The sequence below is a fragment of the Mustela nivalis genome (assembly GCF_964662115.1).
Source record: "Mustela nivalis genome assembly, chromosome: 4".
In the NCBI taxonomy this organism is placed as follows: domain Eukaryota; kingdom Metazoa; phylum Chordata; class Mammalia; order Carnivora; family Mustelidae; genus Mustela; species Mustela nivalis.
The window spans coordinates 110897661-110911988 of NC_139023.1; the positions used below are offsets into that span (position 1 = coordinate 110897661).

General features: G+C 40.8%; 1 protein-coding gene across 2 annotated transcripts in view; it reads left to right on the forward strand.

The window, feature by feature from the left end:
• The window catches only part of UNC5C (unc-5 netrin receptor C), a 358142-nt gene that overhangs the window by 317225 nt on the left and 26589 nt on the right, over window positions 1–14328 (forward strand). For both annotated transcript variants that reach the window (XM_082728148.1, XM_082728149.1), the window contains 2 exons: window positions 6920–7088; window positions 10030–10263. In XM_082728148.1, coding sequence (XP_082584274.1) covers window positions 6920–7088; window positions 10030–10263 — 403 coding nt within the window. The remainder of the gene's footprint in view (window positions 1–6919; window positions 7089–10029; window positions 10264–14328) is intronic.

The window sequence follows — 14328 nt, forward strand, 5'->3', positions numbered from 1 at the left end:
ATCAACTTAGACATTCCAAATAGAAAGGTAAATAGAATTTTTTTGGTACACTGTGGGGCCCGCCATGAAGGGACTGTGAGCCGCCGAGTGATATGAGAATCACAGTGCATTTTAAAGATTGAACTGGTGAGGAAGGTAGGCTGGATGAGTTGGTGGAGGGAACAGGAAGACTCCCTGGAGGCTGGATGCCTGGCTGAGCTGTGAGGGGTTAGGGGAAGAAGTCAGGCCCGAGCCTGAGTCTGGAGGATGGAAAGGGAAATACATTTTAGGAGAAAAAAAAAAAAGATTTCACCACCGGTTAGAAGTGTTGCAGAAAAGGGACGAAATACAATATGAATATGTAGAAGCCTGGGGCACTGGGAAAATTGGGAGTGCAACTGGTTCAAGGAGGAAGGACAAATTCTGATTTTGATGTGGGGAGTGTGTGCGGATAGGGATCTGTGATTAATGCTGGAGAGATAGTCCGGGAGTCACCAGGGTGTGGAGCCTCTGAGGAGGAAAACGATGCAGAGGCAGAAAGAGGAGAACAGGGGAGAGATCTTTGGGAAACATTCCTATTTAAGGTTTGGGTGTGATGAGCCAAGCTAAACAGAACACATAAGGATAAGGCAGATAAACACGGAGTTTGCATCTGGCATGGTAAGGAATACCGAGCAGCTCCTCAGTGAATGTTTCTGAATGAAAGAATGAATGATTGTAAGTGTTATGGAGAAAAAATCAAAAGTAAAGAGAGTTTCAAGATGGTGAAGTGGTTGACGTGGTTGACACAGGTATCATTAAAAGTAAAATGTAAAGAAAGAGAATAATGCAAGAAATCACTGGAATTGTCGGGGGCCGGACATTGGTGGCCTTTAGAAGTTTTTCAAAGGATGAAATCCAGGTTGAGAAGGGTTCATGGTGTGAGTTAGTGTTGAGACAATGTAAACTGTTATATATAGGTGTGAGGATAAATAATAAAAAGTATGTTAGGCTAAAGGGCCAAAATTCTGTTATGTAAGTAATTGTATAGCAGAAAGTTTTCATTTCTTTAAGATGTTTTTGGAACTTGGTAAAATAATAGTTGACATTATTATTTCTTGGAGAAACTCAATGATATTCCCCTTTTGAGTCCTCAAGCTCTTATACAGCTGTAGGAAGGCTATAGGTATAGGGGGAAAAGAGTGGAGTCCAGGTAGATTTAAATCTTATTCTCTCACTGTTCTCCACAGTGTTCACATACCGCAGTCCTACTTATAAAGAAATGGTTCAAGGTGATTTATGAAAACACAGTCTTTACAAAGAGAGGAAAAAATAGTAAATAAGTGGATGAAAGAAAATGAGAAAATGAGAAAAGATAAGATTTGAAAAGATAACAAAGTCCGGTGAGCAGTTAAAAGTATAAAACATTTCGTGTGATTCCCAGTGTATTTCCTGGTACTAGGTTATGAATTTACTATTCCAAAGTTTTCAAGAGGGGAATGTGATAAGTTTCAAAATCCGTGTGTCCATGAGGAAAAATACGCCCAAAAGAAGTTCATGTATTTCTCCTTTCATTCCACATAAAGAAGACATTTTTTCTTTGTTAATACAATGAACAACATCCTTAAAATAAAGACAGCAATGAGTTTTCACAGGGCTCCTTCTGTTAGTGTCCCTCAATGTTAGGAGATAGTATAAGGTCCAAGTATAAATACAGTAAAATAATTCCACAAGGATTCATCAGTTCATTCAGAGCATAATACTTCGCTGTTCTGGCTTCATCCAGGAATAGATTCTGGCTTGTTTAGGGAAATGGTGGCAAGCCCTTCAGAGCGGCTTCCATAATTTTTTTTCCCTCAATTGAGCTTTTGATAGCAACTGAGTTAGATATTCCCTGTCAGATACCCAGAGTGCAAATATTTCAAGTTGCCAGTTATATGTGAAACCGTGTGCTTCAAAAGGCAGCTGAGGCTTGGGTGGGATTGTCATCCTGAGGGACCTGACAAAAGACATGTATGTTAATAGAAGGCATCTTGTCTCCACAGAGGTGGAAGGAGACAGATTCTCTTCAAGAAGTAATGTTGAGCTTGCTCTAGCAAATAGGCAAAAAAAAAAAAAAAAAAAAGTCTCAAGGTCCTAAACCCAGATAAACCACCCAAAACACACCACTCTGTGAAAGAAACTAAATCACTTGTGCTTGAAATCTAGCTTTGCCTGTTACTAGTTTGGAGGCCGTAGGCAAGTGTGTTAATATCTCTAGATTTCAGTTTCCTCTTCCTGAAAAAGAAGTAAAATAAATACTTATCCTTCCAGGTGTGCCGTGAGTAGCAAATGCAATTGCTTTTATGAAAGTTTTGTAAATTATGCCCTTCTGTGTAGAAGTTCTCCTCACTTGATAATAGCAAGCAAGGGATGAGAAAAATCTTTCTGACAGGAAACTCAAACTCCTCTCTGAGGGACTTTGTCCCAGAGGCTTCAGAATCCACCCAGCATTTACCATATTATTCTCGCTGGACATTGAAAAGCCTTGAAAACTTTAATTATAGTTCCTTACTGACTTTTGACTTAATTGCTGCTTCTGCAGCTGATTTTTGCTCCGTGTTCATTTCCATGTCATCTGCAGTTCATTTTGAGAGAATGTTCGCTGAAGTATGTCAGGTAACACGTGTGACATAAGGGGTGGAGCCCACTGCAAAAACATGAGTCAGGGGGCGCCTGGGTGGCTCAGTGGGTTAAGCTGCTGCCTTCAGCTCAGGTCATGATCCCAGTGTCCTGGGATTGAGCCCCACATCGGGCTCTCTGCTCCTCGGGGAGTCTGCTTCTTCCTCTCTCTCTCTGCCTGTCTCTCTACCTACTTGTGATCTCTGTCTCTCAAATAAATAAATAAAATTAAAAAAAAAAAACCATGAGTCAGGCTTATTTATATGTATTTTCTACTAGTTTTGTTCTGTGTATTTTATTATCCTCTCTTCATGGAAAGAAAGGAACTGTGGACTTAAACGTTCTGACCTTTGGTTTCACACAGTTAAATCTTGAATCTTCCCTAGGTCACTGCTTCCATGTATGCTTGGAAAGGTTTCCAGTTTCAACACTACTTCTTTCATCTTAAAAACGGAAAGATTCTTATCATGATTTCTTCTTTGTGTTTCATTCCCCATCTTGAATTCCGCTTCACCACTTCCCTATTCATTACATTCTTGCACCTCAGTGGATTAATAAATTCCTTTGACACCTACTGCCCCTTCCTTCCCTTGCTGTCCCTCCTCCAAGAATGGTGCCCATCAATATTGCATGCCAGGGGTGTGCTTGGAGGGTACGGGTCTGACAGCTCCCCAACCCAGCAGGGAGGCTGCTCCCTTCTGTTCCAACTCAGTGAGGAGAAGAACCCCTCCTCTTTCTGCCTCAAGCACCGGCTGCTAACAGCAGACTGAGAGACAGATGTTTCCAATCTCCAACTATATTGCAAGGACCACTTGAAATGGATTCCACTTAAATCTCCTTCCTTAAAAGTTTCATGCTCACTTCTCAAGGTACACTTGTAACTGAAAGGTGAGAGTAGTGCTCACAAAAATGTAGTCACTGTTTTTTTTTGTTTTTTGTTTTTTTTCCATCATGGTAGAAAAAGTAGAATTAGCAAGAATAAGGCTACTGCTTAGGACAGATAGTATAATATTAACTATGCCACAGTGAGACCAGAACTTCACCCATGTACTAAGAGAATGAATTTCAGAGTAGAAGGAAGGAAGAAAAACTGGGTTAAAGGGAAATGAAAACTAAGGGGTAAAGGGGATGGTAAAGACTTCTTAATAATTGTATTACTCCAAAAAATACATTTATTCCAAAAAATACATTTCTAAGTACTTTGATAAGTTTAGATTTAATAAAACTGTGTCATTATTCATTCAGGATAGAAAGATGGCAAAGACTAAAAGGAGATAAAAAGTATTTTTATTTTCTAAATAGGAAGAAAGAAAAGCCATAAGTTGGTGAGATCCTTGCAAAATTTTAGAATGAGAGGTAGCAGTGATAACCAAGTCTTACCAAGGAGAAAATATGTCAAAAGGATAATAATTGTCAAGAGCTAAGGACTCTCAAGGATTTTTCTTTACCATAGCTGCCACAGTTCTGTGGATGTTGATAGATGACACAAGACTCCTGGGTCAGAGACAAAGGACAGTTTGTTACTCACAGCAGAAGCACAATCAAGAGTTTTACCATTTTTGTGCCAAGCCCTAACACCTCAGTTCCAAAAGGGAGAAGCAGAGAAAATCACATGATATTTACCTACTCATTGGTTGCATTCTAGGAAGGACCTCTAGCTTAGAGAACTTGAGTTTTTTATAATAGGAAGTAGACATGTTTGCCATTTGCTCTAAAAATAAGTAGTATCTTTATCTTCTAAGGTGATTGCTATATAGTTGTCTTGAAAAGACATACAGAAACATGAAAGATCCGTGGAGAATTGTATTCCAAGTATATGTGTTCCAAATACACACACACAGATATATATATATATATATATATATATATATATATATATATAATCAGCTGCCATCATTCATTGAGTGTTAAATTAGGGTGAACTATAGATATAAGCTAATTTCTAGATTATTTAGTAGTTAATATATTAACCATAAACAAAGAAAAAAATCTTAAAGGAAAATCCTTCTTAAGTGACCATCACAATTATAAGGGAATTTGATATGTCCACTAGAATATCCATGTGAATAAAATGGAAAGATTTGAATCAGGCAATGGATCTTTTAACTGGTTTATATTTGGCTAAACCAACAAATTCAGATTATTGATGTCAGACTGGAGAGAGTCTTCGAGTAGTATTTTTGAAAAGGTCTTTGCCATATTTTTGTACTACAATGCTATCAATGATTAGAATGAGACCATAAATGGCAGGCATATTAGATTTACAGTGGCTAAAAGACTGGGATATTTGGCCAATATTTGGAAGAAAGACAGCATTAAGAAATAGATGACCTGAATTTTCTCTGAATCTTAAGGTGAAATTAAATAGCTAAATACAAATTTCTGTACATAGGTTCAAAAACCATCACTGCAACCACAAAACTATAGAGTTAGCCTAAGAGCCTTTCATGTTAGGAATACACTGAGTGGTTAGCTTTAACAAATTACTTGATCTTCTTGGGGTTCCATTGCCTCATTTTATAAAGGAGATGCTTAACCATATTATCTCCATCTTCCTATGTAACTGAAGCCAACAATAATATTTATAAATAATTACTTGACTGAGAATAATCTAAGGCAACAGTTCAGTGAGGCATTTATACAACTACATATTCCAAGTCAAGGAAAATAGTAGCCTACTATGCTGGCTATGTAAGCATAATATTCATTTCCAGATGCACAGCTTGGTGAAGACATTGGAATACTAACAGACATCTATATAAAAGTGAAGATAGAAATATGGGGAGATATCTGGAAACCATCCTTTTCTAGTTGAAGTTCAAAAATTGAGGCTATTTGGTCTGAAATAAAGAAGAGTTTTCAGAGGCATCATAACAATCTCTAAATATTTGAAAGGCTCTGATGCCAAAGTGGAGAGAAAGCAGGCCAAAGATGTGTGAAGAGAAGTGTCAGGAAGGCAAATTGCATTTATCCTAAGAACTTTCTGTAGATTTGAATTGGTAATAGATGAGATGTCGCCCAGTAGGAGTGGAGTACAATTTTGAAGGTGTTTGAAGCACTATCCATATGTCAGCATATTGTAGAGGGGTTCCTCCTTTGAATGGACGGTGGCGCTTGCTGACCCCAAGGGCCCTGCCTTCTCTGGAACTCTGAGTTCGAGAGTTCTTAGCCACACTGTTCTGACAGAGAAGTTATGAATATTGTTGTTCAGAAGGCATTGGCTTTAGTCCCAGTGCTAGCACTTGTTAGCTGTAAGACTTTGAGAAATCCATTCAATAATTTGGAACTACTGCTCACATATCAACTGATACCTTGGGTTAATCTTTCCTTTTGTTTGTTGATTACACTCATGTTAGGGAAAGGTCTTAAAACAATTTTTTAAAATGTGGAAATAAAGAATTTAGATCTTTGAAGTTCTTTCCACCCAGAGTCTCTGAGTATGAAGTATACAAGTAGATTTCATTTTAAATTCTAGAACTATAGAATACAGTTCTATATTCTCTCTGGTCATATTTGAAAGCATGAATCTGCTCTACTAGCCTAGATTATTCCTGAAAGTCATTTGGAAGTTTAGCTCTAGGGTGTCCTTACTCTGAAGTAATTTTTTTTTTTGAAGTATTTCTCAAGTTAGGTCCTAAAAAAATAAAAGTATGTAAAACCCTGTGAGAGCAGTGGCAAGTATTATCAAAAAAGATGGTTATGTAATCTCCCAAGTACTCTGTTCCTTCTTGTTCCATCCTAAAAGTATTGGTACATGAATTCAGAGGAAATTACCAGAGGCAGACCTGTGTCTGGGGGAAGGAGATCAAAGAGATACTGGCTGATTCACTGTTACCATAAATATCTCCAGTCATGAAGACTAAATAAAGTCTTGGTATAAAGGACATTTCTTCCCATTTAATTCTCCCTCTCCCTCCAACCAAAAAAAAAAAAAAAAAAAAAAAAAAAACCTAAAAAAAAAAAACAAACATTAAAAACTCCCAAGAAGAGGGGCGCCTGGGTGGCTCAGTGGGTTAAGCCGCTGCCTTTGGCTCAGGTCATGATCTCAGGGTCCTGGGATCGAGTCCCGTATCGGGCTCTCTGCTCAGCAGGTAGCCTGCTTCTCTCTCTCTCTCTCTGCCTGCCTCTCCATCTGCTTGTGATCTCTCTCTGTCAAATAAATAAATAAAATCTTAAAAAAAAAAAAAAAACTCCCAAGAAGAAACAATTTGTAAAACTTCAGATCTAAAAACCTCAATGAGTACCTAGTAAATGGATGCTATGCAAATGTCACTGGTGCCAATCTCCGCTCTTCTCCTAGGCCTCCCATGGAAGACACCCAGACACTCTTGACCCCTGTGGTGAGCTGTGGGCCTCCCGGAGCTCTGCTGACCCGCCCTGTCATTCTCACCATGCATCACTGCGCAGATCCCAATACCGAAGACTGGAAGATACAGCTCAAGAACCAGGCAGCACAGGGACAGTGGGAGGTGAGCATCCATTAGGATAAAGACGGAACACAAGAAAAAATCATGCAAACAAACTGGAGTAATTATGGGAAGCTTTTTATTTTGAAAGCAGAGCATGAATTGAATTTTAGTTCACACTCAAAAGAAGAGAGAGAGGGGAAGAAAGTGTATGAGAAGAAGGGAAGGAGGGAGAGAGACGGGTTCCTGAATGCTCTATCTACTGATGGGTAGGCACAAAGAAAATGGTGGTCAAGCATTTGCTAATTCCTAGGGGAAAGTATATTTGAGAGTCTTACACAAGTCCCTGTTGGAACATACATACTATGTTTTAGGATAGGAAACATCTATATACTTTTGAAATTTGCAGGTAGAAAAACATTGCACCTGGGACAGAAAATGGTAGACACTGTAGACGCATACAGGGAATATAGTTCTTCTGAACTGAACTTGGTAAAACAGAAAGGGTGCCTCTCCCAAGCTCTGCTAGAATGAAGAACACCTGTGGTGTCTTGGCTCTCTGTGGCGATTCCCATCATAACTTCCTAAGGCTAGTGCCTTAAACAGATCCTGTTCTTCACATCAGAATTCTTCAATTAGCACCCGAAGGTACAAACAAAAGAATTTGTTAGATTTACCATGAAGATTTTATACCCAGTAACTAAAAACAAAACCAGCTTGCATATTTTCATGTCATCCCTTGAAAAGACAGTATCTGTTGTTTAGGTGGGAAATTGCCCACTTAAACATTACATTTTAGAATATTCCAAAGAAGGCATATTTCAGGAATATGTTCATCAAAAAATGTCTAATAGTTTTGAAAGCTACCCCTGTATTTTCGTGTAATCATTACAAAGCATCCAACCTATATATTATATACTTTGTGATTACTTGTGGTATTTTTCTTTTAGGAAAGAAATTTTTAGAAAAAAAATGTACATGAAGAGTCAAGCCTTTAATATTATAGGAAAAAGTAGTATTACAATTAGAAAGGCATCCCTGGGATTACTATAATTTCCTTCTTAAGGACATGTTCTCTTAGCCACATGAGGGGATCACTCCTTGCCAGAGGACCAAAAATCCAAAACTAAAGTCTAAGTGTATGCTTTATGTTAAATCATGACCAGACTTAGCCAGACCTAACTTCCAGTCCATTTAAGCTTGAAATGATTTATCTCGAAAACATCCCAAAGTCTTAATCTCAAGTGATTCTGAATTGTTTGTGCAAGACTCTGCTTGATACCCTATTACCTTATTTCTGGACTTCAGTAATAATAACAGTAACAACAACAACAAAATGAAACAAAGAAATAAGAAGAGTAGCACAGGGCGGTGCTTAAGAATGCACTCCTAGACCTGCGGCAGGGACAGGGTGCATCTTTATTCTCTACTATGTCTTACTGGGGGCTTTCTGTGACATGCTTCATGGATTCGTTTCAAGGATTGCCCTCACCCTGCTGGAGGGGAAAAACAAAACAAAACAAAACTTATTTTCAGGTGTCCTTTTGGGCTAAAATAAACTTGAAGGTACTGAGTTTCTTTCTCTCTTTGCCGGTGCGGTGTGAGCTTCATCTTTGAGGATAGACACAGTTGAAGAAATGATTTCGTGGATGGCATTACCCCCCCACCACTGTCGTTCAGATGATGTTGCAAGGCCTAGCTAATAAACAACCACCCGAGGTGGAAACTTCTTTCATATCTTTGTTCAGCCCCAGAGACTCAATTTATGATGACACATTCATTCATCTTTTTTTGACAAATAGCTATTTGCTCCCCATGAGCCAGGCCCACTGAGCTGCTGTGGGAATCAAAGCAGATGTAGTTCCTGCCTCTGTGGAGAGAAAGTAGCCTAATGGGGAGCCAGAATCAGGCCCACACATGTATTTTATTTCTCCCACACGGAGTTTTCTTTTAAATTTGAATTAATTAAAAGTTGGAAAATTTCACATGAAAAATGTGAAATTCCAGCTTCTCTTGAAAAATTCAGGGTGGTTTTCTCACTGGGTCTGCATGTCTGCATAGCTGTGATGAACTGAGCCCAGTAGAGGCTGAGCTCTTTCGTCAGGCTTGTGCTCCACTTTGCCCCAGTCTCCCCCACTCCCTATTGTCTTCTGCCCTACCTGCTTCACAAGTTCCTATTACCTGGCTGCCCCGAGATGCATGCGGAATTTTGACCCTTGGTTTATAGGTCCTACACTTGGCCTTTCAAATGATTTTCTTCTCTGGCCTGAGCCATTTGCATAAATCAAAACTTAGTTGAGTTTGTAACTATTTTAACAATATTCAGCACTTCCATTTATTTTTATTTCTTGCTAAATATTTTCAAAAGCTGAAAGGACAGGCTGTTTTACCAGAGAAAAGCATTGAGCTTGCTATATTGTACTTTCTCCAGGGTCTAGCAGCCCAGATTACTGAGGAAAAGCAGTGTACTGCTTTGAAAAGTAATTGACAGGTGAGTTTGGGAAAACAATGTAGAATGGTGTTGCATAATTCCTTAATTTCTCTAAACCTTTTTGAACCCCTAGATTTTTAGGGAAAACTTACTACTCTATAATGACATTGAAGTAAAACAGTACTTCTAGATTCAGTCAGACCCTTAGAGATTCAAACATTAAATTCTCAGAAATCAGTAATAAACTCAGGTGCACTGAAATTAAGAGGATAATTCATGAATTTCTTTTGGAATTTTATGTCGATTCCAGTAATGTAGACTCACAGATGGAAAAAAAATGCTAAATAGGGGACATCTAAATAAAAAATATTAGCAATATGAAGGCAAGGGCAAGGGAGACAATGATTAAGAATGGAAATAGGGTATAATAAAGCAGAAGAAAGGAAAAAAAAATACAGGGAAAAGGATGATCACACTTGCAGAAGAGATGTGGCTGTGTCTGCCTGGCTGCCAGTGTGGCGGCCCCGGGACCCACAGTGGCTCAGTCACGGCTCCTTTCATCCTCTCCTTCAGGATGTGGTGGTGGTTGGGGAGGAGAACTTCACCACCCCCTGCTACATTCAGCTGGATGCAGAGGCTTGCCACCTCCTCACGGAGAACCTTAGCACCTATGCCCTGGTCGGGCAGTCCACCACCAAAGCTGCTGCGAAGCGCCTGAAGCTGGCCATCTTCGGGCCACTTTGCTGCTCCTCTCTGGAGTACAGTGTTCGAGTCTACTGTCTGGACGATACGCAGGATGCCCTGAAGGTACGTCCCTCCTGCCAAACCTCCTCCTCTCCCTTCACACCAAAACCAACATGTGATGTGGTTGGAGCACACCCAGAGAAGGGCTGTGTGTGTGCGCGTGTGTGTATTTGTGTGGGTTCACGCCCAATGCGTGAACCTAAGCGTCTAGCCCCAAAAGATGCAGTTGGGAGGAAAAAAAAAAAGACATTTCTCTTAGGCCATGCTGATAAATGAGTGGTTTCCATTGTGCTGATTCCTCCCAAGGGCTACTTTTGTTTACCTTCCTTGATTTCCTTTAATGAAAAATTTAGAAGAAGTAGAAGAATTTGGCAACGAGATGTGGATGGTAAATAATGTGCTTCCATGTTTATCTCAGCTGTGTGCTTCCTATAAAAGGAATTGGCGTAATTGCTCACACTGTATGTTCCTCTTGTGTGCCACTTCATTTATATGCTTCCCCATTCTTTTTATGAGGACTGTGAGGAAGAAGGTTAGCATTTGACAACAGGCTGCTGCTTTGCAGAATAAATGAGCTTAATTCCTGGTGCTATTATTGCGATTCATTTTATCCCATTTGAAGCTTTAAAGGATAGAGTGGCTTTGAAGAAGTTATAATCTAGAAGGAGGAATAAAAGAAGTATGCCAAGGACGGGGAGACAAGTCAGAGTCCGATAAATGCTAGAGATGAATGCAAAGTTCTACGGGAGGCAGTTCAGGAGAGGTGGGGGCATAGTATCATTTTTAGGACATGTGGAAAAGAGATGATATTTGAAATTGGCCCAAGTGAAAGGGAGGGTTTGACCAGCATCATGAGAAAAAAATACAAAATACCAAGATGAAGAGAGCAGCGGGAAGAAACACAGAGGGAACAGTAAATACAGACTTCCTATGAGCATGCTATTTCCGGGAAGCCCGGAATTATACATAGGAGTTTTATTGAGTGAACCTCAACTGCCAGAGAGAGGAGTTGAGACTCAGCGCCTTGAGTTACTGGAGAGCCAGTGGACAGATTACCACCAGTGAAAGATGTGATTGGAAATATACATTGGAAATATTCGTCTGACATCAGTGAAAAGATAGCGTCAAGAAGAAAAGAGTGGTAGATCTGGGCGGAGGATGGAGGAGTGAGAAGGGAATGAGTTGTGGAAGGATCTATAGGAACCCCTGTGGGACCTGGTGACCCACAGTGCATGGGCAGAGCAGAAGATCGGAGGTGCCTCTAGGTAACAGCAGATGCCTCGGGGCAGGTAGCTCTAGGGTGTGGACATGGTGACTTTGCTTTGAGAAATATCAAACTAGAGTTTTGCCTTAGACATCAGGACCACGATGTCCAGGGCCAGTTAGAAATCCAGGTGTGGCTTTCTGGATAGAGAGCAGATCCTGAAGTAGAGACTCAGGAATGAATGATGTAATATTGATACGTGTCATCCCTGTGATCAGGGAGACTATCAACAGAGAGCAGAGGAATAAGACAAGCAACCTCGTTGAAAATAACAAGCATTACCAAGAACTCCCTATGTGCTGGGCACGATTCTAAATGCTTATTAACTCATTTAATCTTTACGGCAACCCTGTAAGATACCATTAACCCCATTTTTCAGATGTTCAATTCAGGGCAAAGAAAAATTAAGTAAATTGTTCTAGGGCACACAACTGTTGAATGGAGAAAGCAGGCTTCAAGCCCAGGCAGCTGGCTGCAGGCTAGATCCTCCCCACTCCCCCTCTGGAATGTGAGTTGCTGGAAGAGCCACACCCTAAACACAGGGGACAATGGGGAGCCCTGCCTTTGCAGGGGGTGAGCCAGGGCAGCCAGCAGAGGGGGCTATAGAAGGATGAGAACCCAGAGGAGGAAGAGGAGACATGGAAGAAAAAATGTGTCAAGGAAACCAAGGGAAGAATTTTTTTTCTACACATCAAAGTATTTCCTTCTGGAATTTCCATCCAGAAAGTAGTTCTGGGTCATGAAAGCAGAGTGTGGCAGGTTGGGTCCACGGAGAGGATGAGACACAGGATCTATTTTTGATGGGTGACCTTGTAAGAGTTTGTGATGTTGAATAAATGATAGGAAAGCGCAGCTGTGGTGTCAAGCTTATGGTTCTTTCTTTTACATTCCTTGCAGATGTGCTGCTTCTAAGGCCCTGTCAGGATAGAAATCATCCTAGGCTTAAATTCTGCATAGGGAAAACTGTATTTGTAGTGGAGCTGTGGGATCTGATTAAGGCAAATCTTTTAACCATTCTGAGAAAAATCATTGTGAAAAGCACACTTTGGAGCTCTACATTATATTTGAAATGTTTGATACACATATTTTATATTCATTCACATAGTTCTCATACTTAGGTACTCTCGACCTTTCTTCCCAAGAGAAACACACAAATCTGTGCAAGAAAAGGTAGTAATTCAATAAAATAATTTTAATTGTTTTAATTTGTGAAAAGAAATGCAAATGGCCAACACTAAGAAAGACTGACAAACAGGTTTAAGCAGTAAACACAACCCTGGAGCAGTTTGCATCATGGCCAGTGCTTTCCAAATAGACATTTATAAATTCTCAGCATCTGGGGATCCAGCACTTAGCCTGAAACAAATATGAATAATGGATAAGGCTTTCCTGCACCTCATGGCCTTTTAATAATGTAAAAATACCAAAATCCTAGTTATAGGTAAACGGTCTAGCCGACATACTGAAGAGACAATTAGTTCGGTCCCAGAAACGCTGCCTAACATCCGTGCTTGAATTGGAACCTTGGGGCTGATCTTTAGAAAGGCCCTTTCTTACCTGAATTCTGCTATCTTGGCACCCTGCATGCCAGGGCTCCCCACCAATCTCTGCCATCTATCTCTCTGTTTCTCTAACGCCCATCGCCTATAAATACGACCTTTCCTAATACCTCTTCCTCCTTCGGGCCCACCGGCTCCCCCCCCCCCACTCTCATCCTTCCTCAATCAGTAGCTCTCCAGCCTGGCACAGAAGACTCAGTTGGAGAAGCTTCAAAAAAGACTTGCTCAAAAAAAGAAAAAAAGAAAAAAAAAAAAAAAAAAAAAGACTTGCTCCAGGCTCCCAACCCGAAGGTTCGGACCTAATTGGTGTGGGTATTGGGACTTTTCTTTGCGCACTCTCTGGGTTATTCTTTTGTGCATCTAAGATTAAGAGCTGTTCTCCTTAACACCTGCACAGATCTTTCTGGAACTTTAATCCTACTAAGGACAAACTTCCCTACATCCTGAATCGCGCTCTCCACCATTCCTTCTCCTACTCACGTTAACCGCACCTGGATCTTCCGAGTAACAGGGTCTCCCTCACAGTCCCTGCTATGAAGACCACTCCCTTGAGCTAATGCCAAGGCCAAGAGGAGGAGTTCTGGTCCGGTCCTTTTCAAGACCATTTCTGGGGCATTGTTCGATCTGGAGGGCTGGCTTTTTCTACCGCCCTTCTGGTTCTTTTGTTCTGCCATTCGTGATCTATTTCAGTTCCCAGCCCCGAAACCCCAGTGCCTACCCCCAGCCCAGCAGTACCTGCCTCAAGGTCTTTCTTTCCACTCATTTTATTCCTATCAAACTCTCAGATTCAAAGTCACCATGAATCACAGTTCTTTGCCCCGAGTTATTCTGGTAACCTTCACAGCATCCCACGTTATCTTTCGGCCGGTGTAGGTGTGCTCTGGATTTCACCCTCATTAGCATCTCCACCTGCCAAGATCCCCACCTGTGAAGCTCCTGGTTTCTGACCTTTCGTCTCTCACTCACAAAAGGCACACGGGCCACCCTTGGTTCTCAGGGAAGACCTCCCTCAATCTTTCCTGACGTCCTGCCACAAACCCTCCTCTGCTCTCCTCCGGATCTCCAGGGAACTCACTTCTACTCTAAATCTCTTGCCAGCTAGAGCTGCTGCAGGTTTTTCTCACTTCCACAGCTAAAAATGACCAGCCCTGAACAAGCCCTCTGGGTCTACTTCTAGGTTGCTGAGTTGCTCTGAAAATCATAAATGTCTACTTGAGTCTCCTCTACTCTCAAAGTAGCTGCCCTAAATTATGCCTCCCCTGCTTCTCTGCGCTCCTTCCACTTATCCCTTCTCGAAGCCTCAGA